We start from the raw sequence: 23,993 nt of genomic DNA, 5'->3' as shown, positions 1-23,993 counted from the left end.
GAGAGAGGGAGAGAATCTTTTTGATGCTTGTCCTTCTGACACTATGCATCATTCCACTGAATTAAAATTCGCATATTTAGTGGTATGGGGTTGTGGCTAAGAGACTGGGTTGCAAATCCGGAAGCTGCAACCGCCATGAATTCAGGCATTGGGCTTAGATACGAAGCACTTGCAACTCTCCAAAGTATTGTCTAAATCAGTGGTTCTCAAAAGGTGTGGTGCGGCACATTGGTGTGACAGGGGAGGAAGGCAGGTATGGCAGGAAGATTCAAGGACAAACATTTAAACATTTCAGCATAGTATAGTATAATGCAGTATCAAAATATTTTTATTATTTGAAGAATATGGATAGATATATTTTCAAAATGAGAGCAAGGGTATCAAGTGATACTGATGACAATCCTAGTTGTGTTTTCCAACGTACCCGTATGCTGCTAAGGCCACAACAGTGGCACTGACGTGAGCGTGACGGTGGCAAAGGAGCTGCCCTCTCCTGTCCTGTCTGTTCCTCTGTGGCTTGCCTGCCCCCACTACTGTTCTGTCATCATATAGGCAATATATCATATAGGCAGCCATGCAAACTGCTGCATGATGACATCCTTGCAATTTTATTCTACAGCAGGAAAGATGAGACGTTCTTAATGGAGCTGCTGCATTCTGCGGCACAATCATTCTAACTTACACAATTCAGAATGCAAAATAGAATGAATTAGAAATCAGTCCCATATCCAGTTCTTATATTGTGCTTCAAGGAAGGAAACCCCCATTTGCTTGCATTAGGAGAAGCCAGTTTTGTGAGATGAAAGAACTTTGCACTTACTGCAGAGCTACAATATATAAAAGTAGCATTTCAGTGCTTGTGCAAATAAAAGCCTGAAGTACAGCGGCAGAATCTGCAGAATTTAATCACAACAATCTGACTTTATTTTAAAATTTTTACAAGTCTGGTTCTGAAACCTCAAAACATACAAAACAAAATCATTATCTCTTCCAATAGCCTCTAGCTGCAAAGTGACTAGAGCCTTTCCCACCCTTACCCTCATTCCACCAGAGAAGAAGAAACATGACCACCATTTTTAAAAAGAAAGTTTCTGTACATCATGTTTTTAATATTTAAGCGCAGCTGGCTTCACACACAAAAAAGGAAGGAAAGACAGACGGCAGCCTGGCCAGGGTGAAGACGGCAGCAATTTTCACCTGAGGTTTTTTGCTTTGCTCGCTCCGCTCCAGTGTCTGTTACTCCCAACCTAGCCAGGATGCCAAAATAGCCCACTGAAGGCATCTTGAAGGGCTCGATGACAGGCAAGGGAGGAAGTATAGCCACCAGCGAGATCTTGCGGGGAGGCGGCTCGGACGTGGTTTAGATACCTAGAACAAAGAAAGGCATTGTCTGAGCTGAGAAACAAGCATTTCATGCTCCGGGATGGGAATTGAAAGAAAAGCCAATTTCTCTGGTTCCCACCGCTGGATACAGTGCCACAGACACTGGACACTTCTCAAAACATCGGAAACGGAAAGAGCAGAGACCAAATCTGATTTAACTCTCCTTGCTGGATTAATCATTCCCATAATTAGAGAGGTTGAACGGATTCGGTGCCTCACCTGGTTCAACCACCTCCTGCCCAGAGTCAGGATGCCCAGTACCAAAAACTTCAACAGATGCCTGCCCAATATTTTCTCGCATATCCAGGAAAGGAGATGGAAAGTTTAAGTTGCTCCCAAATCACTCCCATCAGTACAACATTCATATGAATGTGATTGAAATGGTTTCAAAGCTGCTACGCAGGAAAGAGCCCAACAACATAAAATCTATTCATCTGTTGTGTAGCTCAGCTTTGGGAAATCTTTAAAGCACTCGTTGTGGTTGTAAAGAGATACTAATGACACACAGAGCTTACAGAATCCTAGATTTGCAGAATTGGAATGGCACCTGAGGTTAATCTAGTCCACCTATTGGTGAGTAAATGGCAAGAGCTAAACATCCACCCCACTGGGGATCTCACATCGCCTCTGTCCAACGTTTACAACTGATGGGTCCAATCTGCTTATTTCTCCTCTGTTGCACAGTTACTATTGCTCAGTAACGTCACCCCATAAATACAGCCTGAGCCTTGAGGAGCAGCTGGTTTTGTTACTATCTTTTCAAAGGGATGATTTTTGAATCGAGCAACACCTGAAGGGTCACCTCTGACTCACTCCCATACCAGCTGAGACAGAGGCAAACGGATCTTGGCCACCTTCCCGCTCTGCTTTGGCGCAGCAGTGCCCTTACGATGCACCATGGATGCCCGTACCCAAGGGTTCCTCTGTGTGGGAATCAGTAGAGGAGAACCTGGCCAAGGCCTCGGCTGCTGTTTTATGCTAGGAAGGAAATAATTAGAGGAGCCCTTTTGGGGTGGGGAGCCTGTAGCCCTCCAGGTGTAGCCGGACTACAACTCCCATCATCCTTGACTGTAGAAATGAAAATCACGACAGACGAGTAGTGGGTGTCACGAGAGGCGTCTGCCGGGAAAGTCCCGGGAACTCTCTTTTATTGAATATTACAAACATTGCCACAGGTGTGCTTGTGGCTGATTGGTTGATACAAACACAAAGAAACTTAATGCTGATTGGTTAACATACATACAAGGCGGGAATTACATGTGAGGGGTGGGAATTACATGTGAACATTAATCACCGGTAGATTAAAGGCTGGGAAACGAGGTTGGGACTAGACAGGCATGAAACCTCCTCATTAATAATAACTAAAGATTAATATGGCATAAAACAATTACTAATGATTGATCATAACATGAAAGAATACAATAATCAAGTTCTATAGATATGGTCGACTATGCATGGAGAACAAGTCACCATGAACTTAAGGTGAACTGAGCGATGAGAGAATGTCTTGGTGTTTGCAGCAGGTTCGTACAGTGTGTGCAGAAACAGAGAAAAGATTATAAGCGAGAGTTCCCAGAATGCAAGAGAAAAGAAGCAATGCTTCCCATAAGGCCACAGTTATGTGTAGAAAGAGAACGATGCAATGCTTCCCTATAATGCAACAGTTATGTGCAGAGGGAAAACATATGTGCAGAAGGAAAACTTCCCTTTACTTGACCACTGGCCACATTGACTGAGGCTGATGGGAGTCAAAGTCCAACCACTTCTAGAGGACCACAATTTAAGGAGGATATTGGTAACTCGGAACAGGTAAAGAAGAAGGCAACCAAGATGATCAAGGGTCTGGAAACCAAGCCCTAGGAGGAAAGTTGAAGAAGATGGGGGTGTTTAATCTGGAAAAGAGGAGACTGAGAGGAGATAGGACAGCCATCTTCAAATATCTTAAGGGCAGTCCCATGGAGGATGCAGCAAGCTTGTTTTCTCCTGCTCTGGAGGGGAGGACTCGAACCCATGACTTCAATTCATAAGAAAGGAGATTCCAACTAACCATCAGAATAAACTTTCCAACGGTAAGAGCAGTTCGATGGTGGAAGAGATCCCCTCGGGAGGTGATGGACTCTCAATAATTGGAGGTTTTAAAGCAGAGGTTGGATGGCTACCTGTTAAGGATGTTTTAGTTGAGATTCCTGTCTTGCAGGGGGGTTGGACTAGATAACCCTCAGGGTCCCTTCCAGCTCTATAATTCTATGTTTCCACGCCCCACCCAATGTCTGAGTTTGGGAGAAAGTGGCTGGAAGATAATGAACAGAGGTGAGGGAGTTAATTGGAGGCCAGATGGGAAGCCCATGGAAGACCTAACTCCCTCTCCCTGCTCCCTGCTCCCTGGCTGTCAGTTGCTTATCTCTATCGTAAGGTGTTATTATGTCATAAGTGGGCAGCTGATTGTCTCAGCCCTTCACAGACACCAGAATCCCAAATGAAAACCAGCTTTCGCAGCTCCACCTCAAACCAGCAAGATTACAACTCGCTGTTTTGGTTTCGCCCCATCTTGGTCCAACTTGCTCCTGGGAAGGTAGAGTCATTCCATCTCTCCACTTGGCAGCTCAAGCGTAAACTTGCAACCCACCCACAGATTCTCTCGTACGCTTCCCCGAGAAACCCGAAACAGCTGCAGCGCTGGCTGGGGAGAGAACATGGGACCACCAGTAAAACAGGCCAAGCAGTTGCATCTTCTAATTTACAGCTAGTTTCCGTGAAGGGTGCTTAAACGAAGCCTGCTTTTACAGGGCAGATGTCATAAGCAGGAAGATCCCAGCAATGCTGTAAAAGCGTTAAAGAAAAAAAAGGTCTGTCCACTGACTTTAGACATAAGCTTACATACACATTCAATGTTCAAACCTATTATTTAACCTCTCCACTGAGAAAATTGAGTGGTTGGTATAACAAAGTCTTGATTTTGATCGTTTACACAAATGTGCCGCTGGATAAGTGTTGAATGGTTCTTGTATTTGTTTCAAAACCAATAAATTTTTGTTTCTTTGTTTTTTTAATGTGGGGGGCTTTAAAGGATGAATTGATTAATTACAGTTTTCCAAAAGTCTGTGTCTTGCACCTAATAAACAGAACAGGCAGACGTGAGCACTATTTCTAACCTGGTTATTTTTGTGAAGATGCTACGTAGACAGAACAGGGAGGGCAAACGCCCAAGGTCAGTTCTGCTGCAGTGTCTCGGCGGAAGAGGCAGAAGGGGGTCGTGCCCCTACACTTGCCGAGGCACCCAGAGACCTCTGCACTTCCTTCCAAGGAAAAGGAAACTCGTCACTCCCCTGGAGTACTTAATCTGCCCACAAAGAGATGCTAAGGGGATCACAAGGCACAGCATCCTAATCCCAAATGGAAGAAAGTGACCTGTGATTACTCGCTGGTAGGCATGCCAATTCCGTCAGAAAGGGAGACTGGAGCGGAAATGGCCACAAAGCACAAATTCATCAGAGATCAGGAATGGAAGTCACACAAGCGAATCCCAGCGGTATTCACTATTGCTTTTTTTAGTCCACAAGTGTTGTGCAAATGATTAAGTTATTTTCTTCAATCACTCCAACAGCATAAAACCTTTCTCAGTTTTGCAGGGCCCTCAAAATCCGATCGCCAGCACTGCCTCTAAACACAAAAAGGTGTTGTTTGGCCAGCAGCCATCAAGAAACGGATTCTCTGTTAATTTATCAAATCCTTTCTGATAGCCGTCTGAGTAAGAAGGCAGCCCCGGATCTGGAAACTGCAAACTCCCCCAGTTAATAACATATGATGAGGGTCAAATGTATGCTGGAAATGTAAGGAAAAAGAAGGCACCTTTTATCATATGTGGTGGAAATGCAAGGTAGTAAAAGAATTTTGAGGAATGATATATAATGAGCTGAAAAAATGTTTAAAATAACATTTTCTTTAAAAAAATCCGAATCCTTCCTTTTAGGAATTCTAGGTGCCGAAATCCCACCCAAGGGAGCAGAAAAGACTATTTATGTATGCGACCACGGCTGCACGGATGCTATTGGCCCAGAGATGGAAAGAAGATAAAAGTCCCTGCCAGGGAAGAATGGCAGATGAAGTTGATGGATTATGCCGAAATGGCTAAAATGACTGGAAGAATCAGAAATCAGGAAGACCAAAATCTTCATAAGGAATGGGGAAAATTTATAACTTATCTTAAAAACCATTGTAAACAGTTAAAATCGTTAGGAGGATTGGAATAACACTTGTAGTTTAATGGTGAATTTTGGATATAACGGAGAGATAAAAGATTTGGAGTATTATAAAAGATGCAGGAAGAAATGATTAAAAATAGGACCCACAAAGGGGAAGAAGGAAGTCCAGGAGATTCTCTGCAACCTTGTTTCTATGTTGTACGTTGGATATGTGACTGTAAAATTCTAATAACCAAATAAATAAATTTATATAAAAATAACAACACTTGATGACTAGGGCAAAAGCAGCAATGAAGGGCAGTCAAGCCATTCCTCCACCCAACTGCCCCACCAGCCTTTGGGCATCTCTCAAGGGTGCTTCAAAAATCTGCTTCCTCACATGCAAGACTCTGTACATGGGAGGCAAAAACATAACCCCACCCCTTAAATATTACATTTGCATTCCTGATAGCCCAGGAAACATTTTATGTCCTTTGGTTTCTCTGGGAAGAAAAAAAAAAACCCAAAGGCGTCCCGCTTCAAATGGCAAAGAAATTGGTTTTGGCACATTTCTTAAAACACCCCAAAAAGAAAATCTAGTTTGCTGGCAGGCATCTTGAATTGCTCAAGATGTACAAATTGTGAATATTTGTTTAGAGCAGCCAAGTAGGAGGTTTAATCCAATATTTATACGTTGGAATAAGTGAAGTGCTGCCTAGAAACAAATGCCAGCCGTCTGCTGCAAACTGGGGACCAGTCTTGGGGGGCCTCTTCAGCCATGGTTTTACCAATCCAGGACTGGTGGGGAAGGCACCCTCAGTCTCAGTGGGTCCCATTCATCTGTGACTAGGTAGTTGACAGCTTGAAGGACTGGGGAACAGGGCTGGGCGATATGGTTTGAAGTCCATATTGTTATATAGGTTTCATAATTGTTGACCTGGCAATATATCGTGAATCATGATGTGTTTCCGTGTGCTGTGCAAAAATAACAATGAGGGGGAAACCGTGAAGCCAGCCAATGACTCTGAATAGCACCATCCTTATTTCAGACACCGTGATATATTGGTATATTGCGATGTTTAGCTGGTGACACTGTTAGAATTCCTGCTCTATGATTGCAGTCATGGGATTGTTGTTTTTCACATGATGGTGTATATTTTGACTCCACAGAGTGGGAAGTGACGGAGACAGGATCTCTGTGTTACTGTGTTCCATGAAGTGGGACTATTGTCCTTTGTTTTTTTCTCTTTGCTGTCTGATGCTAGAGAGAGAGGGCGCCATGTTGCAGTACTCCATGTGTATTTATATGTAAAGAAAGTAGATTAGCCAAAATGCTGAGTTGCTGAGGTCTGTCACGCATGATGTGCAAACTCTGCGGATCCCTAAGTGTGCCGGTGTCGATTGGCATCGGTTGCTGTGATGTTCGGGCTGAAGAAAGCTTTTGAAGCTCCCGAACAATCGACCAGGAGGGAGGGAACATGCCAGTCGGGCATGTGTCTCTGCCAGGGTCCTACTCGAGTGTAGGCTGAACTCCTGACAGACATATCATGATGTTGAAAACCAGATATCGCTCAGCCCTAGTGGGGAATAGCTGGTGTTAGTGCAAAATTGACAGAAGGTCTTGAAATCCTGTGTTCGGGGAAACTGATCAGCAGTGCCACGTGACAGCTTTTTGTCTCTCTCGGAGCAGGGCCCAGACCTAGCCCTGAAAAGGCAAAGCAATTCTTCCTGGAAACATGGGCGACGGAAGCATCATTCGCCCTATCCTGTCCTCACTTGGGCAGCCTGAAAGTGTGCGTTACACACAGACTGTCGACAGTGCACCATACATCTGCAAGTATTTGGCATGCAGATGTTTCCCTCCTGAAAATCTGCTGTCCAGATGTCTTAACAGGCGGCATGGGGAAGATAAGATTCATTCATTTGCCGGTTGTTTGACAGGAGGGGAGAAAGTTGCACACCCACTGGAAAACGTTGCCGGCTCCCTGATTTAACCTCAGCATCACAAACTGGGGGGCAGGAAAGTACGACAGCTTTTTAAAGCGGGAGAAAAATGCAGCAATACGTTCTTCCTACCTCCTGCCCTCTACCTTGGGGTAGACTCATAGAACTGGAAGGGATCCCAAGGGTCATCTAGCCCAACCCCCTGCAATGCAGGAATCTAAACTCAAGCATCCACAGCCAATGGCCAGCCAACCTCTGCTAAAAGACCAATAATAATAATAATAATAATAATAATAATAATAATAATAATTTATTTGTACCCTGCCCATCTGGCTGGGTTTCTCCAGCCACTCTGGGCGGCTTCCAACAAAGATTAAAAATACATTAAAATGTCATGCATTAAAAACTTCCTTGAACAGAGCTGCCTGCAGATGTCTTCTAAATGTCAGGTAGTTGTTTATCTCTTTGACATCTGGTGGGAGGGTGTTCCACAGGGCGGGCGCCACTACCGAGAAGGCCGTCTGCCTGGTTTCCTGTAGCTTTGCTTCTCGCAGGGAGGGAACCGCCAGAAGGCCCTCGGCGCTGGATCTCAGTGTCCGGGCTGAACAATGGGGGTGGAGACGCTCCTTCAGGTATACTGGACCGAGGCCATTTAGGGCTTTAAAGGTCAGCACCAACACTTTGAATTGTGCTTGGAAACGTACTGGGAGCCAGTGTAGGTCTTTCAGGACCAGTGTTATATGGTCTTGGCGGCCGCTCCCAGTCGCCAGTCTAGCTGCTGCATTCTGGATTAGTTGTAGTTTCCGGGTCACCTTCAAAGGTAGCTCCACGCAGGAGAGTCCACAACCTTCCACTGTCAAACAGCTCCCACTGTCAGAAAGTGCTTATTGGAGTTTAGTCGGAATGTGCTTTCTTGTAGCTTGAAGCCATTGGTTTGAGTCCTACCCTCCAGAGCAGGGGAAAAGAAGCTTGCTATGACGATTGATCCAGACAAAACCTGCCTTGATCCTGGATGTAAACAGCCAACACAAATCAGCAAAAAGCCTTACAACGCATCCAGGCAATGTTCAGGCTTACTTCCAGGGGGTGTCATCACTGCCATGATCATTATTTTATAGAGGAGTGTCATCAATATACATCTGCTGGTGCCCATTGGCAAAGGTAAGGTGGAAGGCAAGGAGGTCAACACGATTTGGAACCAGTGCCAATGAGAAGCAGAGACCATTAATTCTGGTTTACCTCCCAACCTCTTCCTCCTTCCTGATGAGTTCTACAAGGGGCGACATAGAGACCGAGGAGGCAGAAGGAGACAGGCAGCTTGGCCCCTGCACTCAGGCCTGGCCCAAGACTCTTGTTGGAATAAATGGAACTTTTAGCACAAATACAGGATAAAAAAGACCCCCATGGTACAAACAATAGAGGAGTTTTTCTACCTTGTCCCCGGCAGGTCTCCCACTGTTGATCTCCTGCCCCATGTGCTTATGCAACCCCACATTCTTATTGATGTTTCTATTCTACCTCCAGGAACATGGGTGGCGCTGTGGTCTAAACCACTGAGCCTAGGACTTGCCAATCGGAAGGTTGGCGGTTCGAATCCCCGCGACGGGGTGAGCTCCCATTGCTCGGCCCCTGCTCCTGCCAACCTAGCAGTTCGAAAGCACGTCAAAGTGCAAGTAGATAAATAGGTACTGCTCCAGCGGGAAGGGAAACGCCGTTTCTGTGTGCTGCTCTGGTTTCTCCACAAGCGGCTTAGTCCTGCTGGCCACATGACCCGGACAAACGCCGGCTCCCTCGGCCTGTAAAGCGAGATGAGCGCCGCAACCCCAGAATTGTTTGAGATTGGACTTAACCGTCAGGGGTCCTTTACCTTTTTTTTTTAATTCTACCTCCACAACCTGTCCTGCTAATTGATTGATTGATTGATTGATTGATTGATTGATTGACTGAAATGTAAACCTAAGATCTCGGGGTGGTTTACAAGATAAAAATACAGGCTAGAAACATAAAAGAAATAGTTAAAAGAAAAACAAAACAATACCCCCCTCCCCACAAACACATTTAAAAGGCTGTGGAATATTGATCGGCCCAAAAAGAGGAACGTTTTTGTCCGGCGCCTAAGAATATACAGTGGTACTCGGGTTACATACGCTTCAGGTTACAGACTCTGCTAACCCAGAAATAGTGTTCCAGGTTAAGAACTTTGCTTCAGGATGAGAACAGAAATCGTGCTCTGGCAGCATGGCGGCAGCGGGAGGCCCCATTAGCTAAAGTAGTGCTTCAGGTTAAGAACAGTTTCAGGTTAAGACTTCCGGAACGAATTAAGTACTTAACCCGAGGTACCACTGTACAATGAAGGCACCAGACGGACTTCAAGAGGGAGAGCATTCCACAAATGGGGAGCAACCACAGAAAAGGCCCCTTCTTGTGTTGCCACCCTCCAGACCCCTTGTGCAGAGGGGGCACACAAAGATTATGTATCCATCCTAGCCCAGATACTGCAATGATTTCATAAATGTGTCCAGGCAAAACCAGAGGAGGATTACAGAAACTGCCATTCCCCTCCTAAACACGTTTACTGGGATAAAAGTCAAAAGAGATCAAACGTACCTCCAAGCAACTTGTTCTGGGTGTTGCACCCCAGAGTGATTTGCATAAAACTACTGATTTGCATAATTAAACTTGAAAGCAGCATTTGAGTTTCCTTTAGTCACCGGCTTCCTCACTCCACAATCCCTATGCTCCTGTTTCGACATGCAGGGAGTGCTAACTTTACATTTCCTTCCAGATTTTCTTTTTTTAAAGCGACTGAAGTTTTCAACAGGTGCAAATACACCCTGCTGAGAAAGGCCCATGGGTTATGCTGGGTAACAAATGCCTTTTTAATTTCTTTCTTTCTATATATGTGTGTGTGTGTGTGTGTGTTCAAACAGCCACTGGTGTCTTAGATTACAGCGGTGATCTCATCCCTACAACATTCCGCATGCCGTCGCTTGGCTGCGCAACAAGGTCGGCTCCAACCAGCTTTTTCAGCGCGACAAAGGAAGGCAGAAATGTGCCTCTCCAAATTCACAAGGGAATCTGCGTCCCTGGATGCCGAGCCTCCGAGCACAAGCCCCTGCCTGTTCATCAGAAACGGCAAAGGGAGCTCGCTGGGGGCCTCCTCTCGGCCTGAGCTCCTTCCGCCCACCCTCCTCCAAGCTGGGGCCTGGCTTAGCTGGAGGCATTCTGTAGCGGACCGAGACACCTGGCCCTGCATTTGTCATTCTCCTGAGGTCATCGGCCAGCTGTCTGTCCTCTCAACACCCGGCTCCGCCAAAACAGCCAGCGCATTTTCTGCTGCACTCGGGTTTCCAGGTCCGAAAGCCTCCAGATAGAGCAAATCAATCATCTCTCCGCAGAAAACAACTGCAAGTAAGCATTTTCACATCCTTGAGCAGCTCGTCTGCCTGGCAAGGACACTGCAGTCGAGTCCCCGGGCCAGAATCCGGCAAACGCGCTCCCGCTGCATGGTGGGGATAGATTGCATGCTCGGGGACCGCAGAGCATTCAGGCCATGGCTAAATCAGGCTTCGCATGCATCTCGCTCTGCAGGGAGGGGAATGCCAGGGAGCGTGAGGGACACTTCTTCGTTCCCATTGGCTCTCCCTTGGATTTCGGCTCCCTCTCAGCCACGTACACAACTGGGCAGAATCCAAAAGCTTGGGTTTCTCATTAGACCGGTGTTGCCATTCCCTCCATCTCTGTTGAGCAGGGCACTCAGAAAAGCAGGCGGCCACAGGAGCAGGCCACAAGCCACGCAGCTTTTGACATACTTCTGAAGGAGTCTCAAAGACTTCAGCGGAAATGGAACGGAGAAAAGGAGGTTGCGGGTCATGTTCAGCAAAGCCAACTGTTTGAACGCAGATCCTGCTGGCTTGATTCCTTTCCTGATGAATGGCGAAAAGTGCAAATATGACACCTTTAATTGGCTTTTGCATCCAAAGTTTGTGGCAGATCCACCAAAGTGGTGTTGGACACAGGGCAGAAAAAATCCTGCTCAAATCTCCCTTGACCCAATCACTGCCTTTCAGCCGAACTTAGGTTGGCGGGGGGGGGGCGTTATCCTATTTGATCCTCACATGTCAACCTGAGTTCTATGGACAGACACCACAATACAGTACTGATAAGCAATGGTAACAAACAGGATGATCTCAGAAATAGTCTGGGACTGTGAGAACTGGCAACTGCAATCCACAGTGCAACACGGTTGTTTCCCCACATGCCACAATGCAGGAATTTTAGCACAAATTCCCTTTAGATCTATAGATCACCCTCGCTGAAATTAAGTTCCTGTAAATTCCCCCAACCTCTTAAAGTGTTATATAAATCGCCCTGCTGTGCAGCATGGCTTCCACCTTGCATGATTCTGGTCGTAATCACTCACGCACTCACCATGTATTGAACGGGCACTAATGTAAATTTGCCGCTCCACCCCCACCCCAATTATTATTTCTTAGAAAAAGTTAACAACAAGCCGTGTAGGCTGGCATTGCCAGCATGACCAATTGCCATTTTGCTTCAGCTGCTGTGAGAGGACAGCCAAGGATAGGTAGCCTGAGCTCAGATCCCCAGGCAAACTCACCTAGGTCACTTGCCCCATCAGACTGGATAGCTCAGTTGGTTAGAGCGTGGTGCTGAGAACGCCAAGGCTGCAGGTTCAATCCCTGAATGGGATAGCTTCATATTCCTGCCTTGCAAGAGATTGGACTAGATGATCCTCAGGATCCCTTCCAAATCACAGTTCTATTCTTCTATTAGACAGCCCTGATTCCAAGCGCCGCATGCTTAGAGCCAGTGAGAAGAAAACAGTCCAGGCGAACTCACTGCCCCCCTTTTGGTCAATGTATTATGAGCGCCATTATTCTTTGGCTTCTGTTGCGCCAAACACTGTGCCTGTTTTTCCTATTTGTTACAAAGTCTGTACATAATTCACTGCGTTTTATTGTCCCGCTCCATCTCGCCATGATAGACTTTCCAGAGAAACGCAGTTAAAAACACAGATAAGTAAGGGGGGCAGGGAAGCAGACAGAGAAGTTCAGCTTCCTTTTAGAGTGAAGACAACAATGAATGAGGATGCTAGAGAAAGGAGGGCTTAAAAAACAACAACACAGAATCCAAATCCATGTTTGTAGGTGATACGGTTCTGTGGGGCTAATACGATTTCCTGAAGCCGCAGGAGCCAAGCCATCAGGACCGAAGTATGCAGATCTCTATTTGTGACTTTGCACCTGGGAAAGGAAAAGAGCTAAGAAACTTGTTGTGCAGAGCAGAGACAGCGTTTCTCATCCGCTGGAATTCTTCACGGTTGCAGGAGGAAACCGTGAGACACCCATTACAAATTGCAGTCTCAACAACAAAGCCGTATTAGGGTAAAATCAACAAGAAGTTATAGATATAAAAACTAAACAGGTTTTTGTTTTTTTAAGGACAACATCTTCTTCTGAGAAAAGGGCTGCATTTTCCAGCTGGTGCAAAGGGTACTGTTGGGACAGAGCCAGCACATTCAGTGACCAAATGGAACATTTGTCCCTGGAACCAGGTACTAGAGAGGGACTCAGCCAATTGCTTCAGTGCTTGCCCAGGCCAAAGGGCCCCTCATGGCTGACCTAGTGTTCTTTGCTGAATGGGAAGAATGTACTCAGGGCCAGCCCAAGACATTTTGGCACCTGAGGTGAACCACAATATGGAACCCACCTCCCCACTACAGAAGGGGTGAGCGAAGATCAACATCAGGAACAAGGGGGGAATGAAGATCTGCACAAATAACTGCTGTCCCTGTGGATCCTGCCGCCTGAGGCAGTCACCTTGCCTCGTGGGTGAGCCGGCTCTGAATGTACTGAAAGATGGAAGCATCAATTGACATATCAATGTCGTGCAGTTTTATTTTGGGGTGGGGGCGTACTACCTGTGCTAGTCTCCTAATCTGCCATCCGGACTGGCAGGACTCATCACCAAAATTACATGGAAAAGCACCCAGAAAAACGTCCTCCAGGGAACAGGTTTAGGGCAAACTTACACAATATGTCTGGACTAAACCTCTTCAGCCTGAAGGTGAATGCATCAAGCGCTTGTATGCCCTTAACCTCAAAACGGCTTCTACGTATGAGAGTTCTGAGTTATGTTTATATAGGGAATTTCTGTTTATATGGGGGAATGTCTGAACATTCAAGGACCCATCTGCAACTTCGATTGATACTGCCTGGCAACTGATTGTCAAGTGAGACTGGTGATCAATGGTTCCAGCTCCCAGGCTTGGGGGATTTAGGGAACAAGAAAACTGATGGCCTGCCCTGAGCTCCAACGAGGCAAGGCAAGAGCTGAGGCTCAATACTAAAGGAGAGAAGAGTTTAGATGATGGGAAAGCAAACTAAGGCCCAGGGGCTGGATCCAGCCCAATCGCCTTCTAAATCCGGCCCACGGGTGGTCCGGGAATCAGGGTGTTTTTACATGACTAGACTGTGTCCTTTTATTTAAAATGCATCTCTGGGTTATCTGTGGGGCCTGCCTGGTGTTTTTACATGAGTAGAATGTGTCCTTTTATTTAAAATGCATCTCTGGGTTATTTGTGGGGCATAGGAATTCATTCATTTCCCCCCCCCAATATATTCCAGCCCCCAAGGTCTGAGGGACAGTGGACCGGCCCCCTGCTGAAAAAGTTTGCTGACCCCTGCTTTAGATGTTGCTTCGGCAAAAGGCAACCTTACATTGAGCCCTATATAGAGGCAGTAGGTCTGTCCAAACTACAACCTCCACCTTTGCTGAAAGGGGGCTCTCCAGTTAAAGAGGCCCAGCTTGCTTCCAGCAGTCTTACTCTGAGGAAGTGGGAGAGAGATTGGTTGTCCTGGGGCTTCTGCAATAGAGCATTCTTAAGTCAGAAGATGGCAGTGTGATATCATCAAGTTGTACTAGCACCACAGGCTCATCTTGCAGAGGTGCAATTCCTCTTCTGATTTAGAGGGAAGAAAGGGAATCTTAGAATCACAGAATTGTAGAGTTGGAGGGGACTCTGAGGGTCATCTAGCCCAACCCCGTGATGCAGGAATCTCAACTAAAGCATCCATGACAGATGGCCATCCAGCCTCTGCTTAAAAACCTCCAAGGAAGAAGAACCCACAACCTCCCAAGGGAGACAGTTCCACTGTCAAACAGCTTTTACTGTCTGCAAGTTCTTCCCGATGTTTAGTCGGAATCTCCTTTCTTTTAACTTGAAGCCATTGGTTCGAGTCCCACCCTCCAGAGCATGAGAAAACAGTTTGCTCCATCTTCCATGTGACAGCTCTTTAGATATCTGAAGATGGCTATCATATCTCCTCTTTTCCAGTTTAAACATCCCCATCTTCTCCAACTTTCCTCCTCAGGCTTGGTTTCCAGGCCCTTGATCATCTTGGTTGTCCTCCTCTGCACGTTCCAGCTTGTCCACTGCCCTGACTCCAGGGCTATGGCACTTGAGTTACCTGTCTCTCTCTCTCTTACGTGGCCTCCAAAAATAAGGGGTATTTGAATGTCTGGTGGAACCAGTGTTGATTATGTACACAAGCTTTCGCAGCCTCCACTTGATTATCAAATTCCAGCTCCTACGTGAAAACTCACACACATCCGAGTGCAGCCTGGATAGCTCAGTTGGTTAGAGCAAGGTGCTGATGATGCGAAGATTGCAGGTTCAATCCCTGCAAACAGGGAAGTTTTTAATGTGTGACATTTTGATGTATTTTTAATCTTTGTTGGAAGCCGCCCAGAGTGGCTGGGGAAACCCAGCCAGATGGGCGGGGTACAAATAATAAATTATTATTCTTATTATTATATTCCTGCTTTGCAGGGGGTCGGACTAGATCATCCTCAGGATGGCTTCCAACTCTACAATCCTGTGATTTAATCCAGTTTTCCTTATAGAGTTGATCACAATTTTCTTAAATAGCCTGTAGTTTTAATTATTGTTCTGCACTGCTTTTAACGGTGGGTTTTGTGTTTGTGTGTGTGTGTGTGTGTGTGTGTGTGTGTGTGTGTTCTCATAGTGCATCACCCTGATATTTTGTAAAAGAGAAGTATAGAAATACTTGTGTGAAGAAAGAAATGTTGGAATCGCTGCGTTTTCTTGAGCACATGAACATCTCGAAGAAAGCACGGATCTCTAAGGAGAAGAGAAGAGCAAGTTGACGGCCATGTAGAGGCTGCCTGAATGCCTGGCACCGAGCAGGAGCCATGAAAACTGCTTGCTGTAAGCTTTCCGAAGGCACAGAAAGTGCCTCATCAAACACTAGGTGGCAGGAGGTTCTGTCTCATCTGGGCCACCTGCAAACAGACCGAATAACTTATCCTTGGGCAGATTTTCAATGCATGGGAGGGTGAGGGAGGCAGAGGCCAGTCAGAAAAAGCTATTTTTGTGCTACTGGTTCCTTCTGTCAGCAATGCGGGGTGTGTTTATGTGTGTTGCTATTTGGTGCACAAAGCACTAGAACTGCCGGGACAAAAAGCAGTATTGCATTCATAACCAGCTTTGCATTTTGAGCCTCACCCTAGGAAAACATGGGTGCACGGCTAAGGATCCACACCTGTCCACACAAACGCCCTGGGAGACCACCTTTCCCCCATGTGCTCCATTCAGAACCCCCTCTAGAGCGTTGGTTTATAGCACGGCAAGTGCATGGTTCTTACTGTAAGAACAAGAGACCTTCTATATTCCCTGGGTTATTCACATTATCCCAGCACTCAAACCACAATATAACGTCGCAGGAAAAGTGAGGCTGCTCCCTCCTGCTTTCTACTGTGAATTGCAGTGTAGCTGCAGAAGAAGGCTGCGCAAGTATCACAGGAACATTTGTCCACGCCTGTGTCGGACTGTTGCTTCACCTGGCTCAGAATCCTTGACACTGGCTGGCAGCATCTGTCCAGGGTTTCAGGAGTCTTACCCCAACCCTACCTGGAGACACCACAAATGGAACCTGGACCTCCTGCATGTGGAGTAAATGCTCTACCCCTGAACTACAACCTTTCCCCAAAAGAGCACAGGAAGCTCTGGGTTCTTGACACTGACTGGCAGCTTCTCTCCAGGGTCTCAGGCAGGGGTCTTTCCCAGCACTCCCTGGAGATGCTGGGGATCAGAGGCAGGCTGATAGGGCAGAAAGCAGGGAGACCAACAGCAGGTGGCGCTAGAGCCAATGACAGCAGAGCCAGCTGGTTCTGGCTTTGTCCCCATCCTCTCCCTCCCTGCTGAGTTCCACAACAACAACACTGAGGCTATGGAGGAGGAAGCTGGGAGCCAGGGCCAACGCCTGGACTTATTGGAAGTACAAAGGCAGGTGGGTGAGGGCTGGCTGATGGCAGAATGAGGGTGGTAGTGCAGAGACCCATTCACCCTACTGGAAAAGCCCCCACTGAGGAGGACTGAATCACCAAAACCTTACGCCAAAGGATAAACGGACATAAATCCGACATCAGGAATCACAAGACAGAGAAACCAGTAGGAGAACACTTCAATCTCCCAGGACATTCTATACAAGATCTCAAAGTAGCTGTTCTATTACAAAGGAATTTCAGAAATAGACTGGAAAGAGAAGCTGCTGAATTGCAACTCATTACCAAACTTAAAACCATGGAGAGACCTGGTCTGAACAAAGACATTGGATTCTTATCTCATTATACATGACAAAGCCATTTTTCACCTTCTCACCCCTTGCTTTTTCCTGTAAGACCTATTGCAGTCGTTAAGAGTCGTCAACAGGCTCATCACAGCTATCTGCCTATCACCCATTCCCACCACCCTTCTGAGTAATACCCCTCCCCACCTTCTCACTATATAGAAGGGTCTGGTGACTTCTGTTTCAGTGTATCTGAAGAAGTGTGCATGCACACGAAAGCTCATACTTAGAACTAACTTAGTTGGTCTTTAAGGTGCTACTGGAAGGAATTTTTTTATTTAGTCATTAACAGGTCTACAACACCTATGAGCCAATCACCCATTCCTACCACCCTTCTGAGTAATACCCCTCCCCACCCTCTCACTATATATAAGGGTCTGGTGACTTCCGTTTCAGTGTATCTGAAGAAGTGTGCATGCACACGAAAGCTCATACCAATATCTAACTTAGTTGGTCTCTAAGGTGCTACTGGAAGGATTTTTTTTAATTTTGTTTCGACTACGGCAAACTAACACCTACCTGTAACTAGTATTGTAAATTTGACTAGGAAGATCCAAACGGGGATGTGGATCAGTAGTGAGCGCCCATCTTCCTAACGTACAGTTCAGGCCTTGTTCCAGCTCTTCCACAAACTTGCAGAAGACTTACAGAGAAAGTCCAGTCCCTTTGCTCTGCCATGACTTTATCTGGAGCTTTGCTACTCCTCTGTAGGTATACCGGGGAAGACAGTCTAGCGAAAATAAGGGAAAGCCGTAACTCGCTGGTAGAGCTTTCCTCTGGCATCACCAGGCTGGAGACTGGTTTGAAACCCTGGAGACTTGCTTCCAGGCAGTGTGGGCAACACTGAGGTAGATAGATCAATGGTCTGACTCTGAATCAGGCAATTTCCTCTGTTCCTAAATGCCGTTGTCTTTTGTGTCGCCTAGAATGGGTAGAATGGGTTAGCCCCAATTTATGGCGTGTTCTACACTGAAAGAAAATCATACGAAAATGATGTACTGGTGGGTATTTGACTCCAACAAAGTTAGCAAAAATGTATAAGACAAGTTCAAATATCTGCTGGAAATGGTAAAGAAAAGGAAGATACCTTTTATCATATGTGGTGGAACTGTAAGGTAATAAAAGCTTTCTGGGAGATAATATATAACGAAATGAAGAAAATGTTTAAAATAACTTTTGTTTTTTTAAAAAAACCAGAAGCTTTTTTATTAGGAATTACAGGTACCGATATCCTGAAGGACCAAGAAAAGACTTTTTATGTATGGAACAACAGCCGTGCGGATGTTATTGGCCCAGAATTGGAAAGATGATAAAGTCCCAACCAGAGAAGAATGGCAAGCCAAGTTGATGGACTACGCCGAGATGGTAAAGCTGACTGGAAAACTCAGAAACCAAGAGGATAAAAACTTTATAAAAGAATGGGAAAAATTTACAAATTATTTAGGAGACCACTGTAAGCAGATGAAAACAAGAGCATGATTCTGACACGCTTGTAGTGTAAAAAACATTGTGGATAATATGGTTTGATATAATACCTGGAGTACAAACTAATACGCAGTTGTAGATGTTTTAAAACAAGACTCCATGGATGGGATGGGATGAAGATGCGAGATTCGAAAAATCTCCACATATTACATATTACAATGTGTGTTTATTTGTATTTTTTATTCGTAAAATTAATAAAATTTCCTTTTTAAAAAAAGGAATGGGTTAGCCCCTTAAGCAAACAAATCCTGTCTCAAAACAGTATTTTATAGTTTGGTGGAAATCGGGCTTCTTTGGTGTTAAAGAGTTGCTACCCACCTGGGACAAGGTGCAGTAAAAATCCAAAATAGTGCAGCTCAGTCACAGAGTACCTGCTTGGCATGCAGAATGTCCTGTGTCCAATCTCATATAGGGCTGGGGGTGTCCCCTGCCTGAAGCCCCCAGAAAGCTACTGCCAGTGTGGGGAAAATAATGGGACATAGACTGGCTCGTGATAAGGCAGCTTCCTAAGTTCCTGTTTAAAACGGTGCTTCATTCAAAACCATGGGGACTATAGACTCTCACTTTATATGGGGAAGGGCCATATAGCCCAGTGGTTAGAGCATCTGCTCCTGCGTTTAATCCCTGGCATCTCCAGGCAAGGCTGAAGCCCTGTTGCCAGTCAGTGTAGACCAGGGTTTCCCAAACTTGGGTCTCCACTGTTTTGGGACTACAGTTCCCATTATCCCCGACCGCCAGTCTTGCTTGCTAGGGATGATGGGAGTTGTAGTCCCAAAGCAGCTGGAAACCCTGGTGCAGACAATGCCAGGTGAATGTGCTTCAATGGTTTGACTTGGTATAAAGCAGCTTCCTATGTTCCGGTTTAATAAAAATTCTAATTGTTGCCACGCTTCCCCCCTCCCAACTTTGAAGTGAGGGTCACAGTGCGGGGGGTGGGGTGCTGATGCTTTGGTCAGAACCCACCCCACCCCCCTTTGTTGAACCGCCTCTGTCGCTAGAACAAGAAAAGCAAATGATATGCCAGACCTGGGAGGAGAGCCAAGTTCTGATGAAGAACACTGAATATTTACGGCATAATTATATGTTATAACACTGATTGCCAGAAAGGGTAAGGCGGCCGGGGGGGGGGAGAGAGGGAGAGTATCAACATTTGAGCATCTTGAATAAAACTGTGTCCTGCTAAGCTGAAACAGATTTTGAAAACCAAAAACTGGGAGAGGGCGGAGACAAGAAAACAACATGTGATCCTAAGACTTAGGCATGATCTTCAAGGGGCTAAATTTTAATAAGTGCACTTACTGGTGTATGTGTTCTGGTGGCAGTGGGGAACCTCTCAGAAGTTCATCCATAAAAATGAAAAATAATTTGCACCGGCTGCCCAGAAAGCCAGCAATTAACAGCGCAACGAACTGCCCCTGTCATGTTTAAATTACTGTCTGCTTTTCACTCTTCAACGCTAACAAGAATCAATATGCTTCAAATAGGGGGGGATTTCATAAAGTTTAAGTATAGAAATGCAAAGGAACTCTATGCTCCTAATATGATTTGGAGGCAGAAGACAGGCTTTTAAAGAACGAAAAGATGGCAACATGGTAAACTCTGCAAGAAGAAAATCAGCCTCATAGTTATGAAAATGGTTCTGTTTCCACAGTTTCGTAAGTGTTTATTTTTATTCCAAGGATATCATTCAGCATTTTCCCCCAACCGCAAAAACATGTAATCATAACCCCATGTTTTCATATATATTGTATTCTTTTCAAAAGAAATCTCTTGAAGCAGAATGGGAAAGGAAAGAAAGTTGGATAAAACAACAGAGAAGGATCCAAATAAAAATTAAGATGACCCAAGACAAGAAACCCAACAGTGGCAGAAAGCAAAATGGAGGCCAAAAAAGGAGAGGAGAAGGCGGAAAACGTTTGGAGTTCCCTTTACAGAAAGTAAGGCTATCCAAATGAAATGTCCTTTAAGAGGATGCTACCCCTGGATTTCAGGCGTCCGGTATAAATCGGCAAACATACACACAAGGCGCTGCAAAGCCTATTTTATCTGTTCCGGCTCTGAAAGGGGAAAAGTCTCTTTCTGGAGAAAGGATGCAACTCAATGGCAGAGTGTGCAAAGGGCCCCAGGAAAGAGGAGCTGCAAGGCAGTTCAGGACAATAAATTAATACTGAGCATCACCTTGCCAACAAAGGTCCGTATAGTAAAAGCTATGGTTTGCCCAGTAGCGATGTATGGAAGTGAGAGCTAGACCATAAAGAAGGCTGATCGCCAAAGAACTGATGCTTTTGAATTATGGTGCTGGAGGAGACTCTTGAGAGTCCCATGGACTGCAAGAAGATCAAACCTCTCCATTCTGAAGAAAATCAGCCCTGAGTGCTCACTGGAAGGACAGATCCTGAAGCTGAGGCTCCAATACTTTGGCCTCCTCATGAGAAGAGAAGACTCCCTGGAAAAGACTCTGATGTTGGGAAAGATGGAGGGCACAAGGAGAAGGGGACAACAGAGGATGAGATGGTTGGACAGTGTTCTTGAAGCTACCAGCATGAGTTTGACCAAACTGCGGGAGGCAGTGGAAGACAGGAGTGCCTGGCGTGCTCTGGTCCAGGGGGTCACAAAGAGTCGGACACGACTAAACAACAACAACAACAGAATCGTCCTGGTCCCAGGGTCAAGTGATCCCAGCTAGTGGGACCTGTTTCACTCACTGCCTGTTATACAGAGTCTGCTGCCCTTCCTCAGTCTAGGCAATTCATCATTGAGAGAATCTGTACTTGCTTGGCTGGCTGGACTCAACTCCTACATTGACTTCCTGTTTCCTCCATTTCCTTGAACCCCAGTAACTGAGGTCTCCTTTCTGGGCTATGCTTTCTACCTTGGCTCACCTTGTCTCCTTCCTAATACCAACAAACCCAGCTTTACCAGCATAAGCACCCAAGACCTCCAAATCTCCTTTGTGCAAAGAAACTCAACTGTTTTCTTTGCAAACCATCTTTGACCAGGAAGGTGCCCGTTGCAGTCGAATAATTCTTCTTTCCATTTGGGACCAGTCAGTATTGTGCATTGATGATCTGTGCTATCTTGCTGCCTGGTTTCTTTAGATTGTGTGTTATCTACGTCACTTGGCTTGGGGGGGGGGGGCAACCAAATGTCATCTCTCATCTCCGTAGGGACGAAAAGTAGGATATAAATTATTTTGAACAAATAAATAGACACGTGCTTTAGTCAAGAATACCATACCGTTCAGTGAGAGGACGTACAATGCTGTAATATCCCTACTGAGCCACGTGCCAGATCTGATCATATTTTACGACAACTATAATTCACATCCATCGCTTTCCCGCCCCCCGCAAAAAAGGGTTTCTGTTCATACCAAATCAATGGGCAACGTTCCCAATTAAAGGCAACAGAGAAGGCGAGCAATTGCACACATACTACAGTTTGCAGTGAAAACAAAACATAACCTAAAAGGAAGATTTTATTAGGAAGAGGTTGATGGAGCCAAGCAACTGTGCCATGGAAATTTGGGAAAGGTTTCTGGTAGGATATAGCAAACCGGGCTAATATGGAGCAGAGATTGAATATGTGAGATGACTTAAAGAACAGTGCATTGCCTAAAGCTGTGTATGATTTATTCCTGTTTTTAAGAACAAAGTTGCTTCAGGGTCTTATGAATCATATAGAATCATAGAGTTGGAAGGGACCACGAGAGTCATTGAGTCCAACCCTCTGCAATGCAGGAATCTTTTGCCCAACATGGCGCTCAAACCCACAACCCTGAGATTAAAAACCTTATGCCCTACTGACTGAGCTATCCCATGTCCACATTAAGGTACAGAAACGGTATACATAAAACAATAGATAAATGCCCTCCAACTTGGCCCCACAAGTTCTACTGCCATCTGTGATTTAAACAAAACTGGCCCCACAACCATAGGGCCGGGTGGGGGGAAGCTATACTTAAAGAGAGAAAGGGATGTGAGGGTTCGCAAGGCTCCTTTGAAGATGGAAAGGGAAGGGGAGAGAGCTAGCTTGCTAAATTTAAAGGTATGGAAATTTAAATAGATTTAAAGAGTATGTGTGCTGTACAGCCTCGCTTTCATTTGTACTTCTTGCCTTAAGATGCTGTTTTTTGCTTTCTTAGGAAAGCTGGCAGCCAGGATCCTGTTCTAAAAACAGGTCGCAAAACATTTCACGGAGATACCGTTTCCACCAAGGCTCGGCCAAAATAGTGCGTGGCAGGACTCTGCTGTTTCAGCTGCCGGAGACCTCGGAAAGGGCAAATATATGCTGAATGCAAGCAGAAAGAAATGATGATTCTGGCTCTGCAGCCCATTGCTGGCCTCTGGTATCATCAGGAATATAAGGAGCCACCTTAAGTAGCCCTTTTGGGCCGATAACATGGAGTAGCAATGGAATAAATAATCAAAAACTAAGCGGAGGACAGAAATTACTCCATGCTCGGGACGGGGGGCGGCGGGGTATCATACGTTAAAGAAGGAAGAGAAAATACTAGAGGTCGCTTTAAAACCAAGCATATACTAAAACATTCAAACCAAGGCAAACATTGGATCCATTTAATAGTTTTATAGTTTAAATTAATTCTCCTGTGTGGCTCAGGCAGAAACAAAAGTATGAGATTTTCCTTTCTGTCCAGGCCCCCCTTTTGGGTTGACGGCAAGATCTGAATCTTAAGTACAGAAGCAGACATGCTGTTAAACTAGCTACCAAGTTGTGCATCAGGGTAGCAGACTAAGGGCTCGGCACGGTTTTGCAACGCTGCTTTCTTGTTGTGAAATACAGGCCCAGTGATGGGGAGAAGCCAGGGCTGTGGGTGGCGAACTGCCAACCTCCGGCCTGGAACCTTATCTGCTCTCCCACCCAAGACCTCCAGGCTCAGTCACTGGAGCTGGACTCAAAACTTCGAACTGAACTCCTAGCAAGAACTTCAGCTAGAAGCCAGGGCATAAAGTGCCATCTGTACTGCTTGTAGTTAATCGGGCAGAGATACTTTCTCTTTAAATGTTATAATTGTGTGTCATTAAAAGCATAATTGTTGCTTTCAAAAGGAAGACGAAGGTGATTTCTCATGCGCTGTCTCCTGCAATTGTTGTACAGGCTTAAGAAAAGCGGTGTTGCCTGACTAATTGGGGGATACCCTTTTAAGTCAGTCAATCAAAAGGTTTTTAGTCAATTCATCAGACTGATTAATCAGCTATATATTGCAGCCCTAGTTACCTGCCCCTCAAAAACCTTCCTTTAGACTTCATTCAAGGAGGCACTAACTCAGCATGAGTCAAATAACTATCCCCCGCTTGGCCTATAGAGT

The 23,993-nt window shown here is 45.6% G+C and overlaps 2 protein-coding genes across 2 annotated transcripts in view; both read right to left on the bottom strand.

Annotated features, from left to right (window-relative positions):
• Positions 1–901: 901 nt before the first annotated feature.
• MNAT1 (MNAT1 component of CDK activating kinase) overlaps positions 902–23,993 on the bottom strand; it is a 140,043-nt gene continuing 116,951 nt past the window's right edge. Inside the window, exon 8 of the mRNA XM_081865379.1 lies at positions 902–1,368. Within this exon, the coding sequence (XP_081721505.1) occupies positions 1,248–1,368 (121 nt within the window). The 3' untranslated portion in view covers positions 902–1,247. The remainder of the gene's footprint in view (positions 1,369–23,993) is intronic.
• SIX6 (SIX homeobox 6) overlaps positions 23,511–23,993 on the bottom strand; it is a 284,160-nt gene continuing 283,677 nt past the window's right edge. Inside the window, exon 3 of the transcript XR_014157441.1 lies at positions 23,511–23,521. The gene's annotated coding sequence lies outside the window, so the exon portion shown is untranslated. The remainder of the gene's footprint in view (positions 23,522–23,993) is intronic.

The sequence above is a fragment of the Podarcis erhardii genome, assembly GCF_964252035.2.
Source record: "Podarcis erhardii genome assembly, chromosome: 1".
Classification (NCBI taxonomy): domain Eukaryota; kingdom Metazoa; phylum Chordata; class Lepidosauria; order Squamata; family Lacertidae; genus Podarcis; species Podarcis erhardii.
The sequence above is the reverse complement of the archived record's forward strand: the minus strand, read 5'-3'. Positions and strand labels throughout refer to the sequence as shown.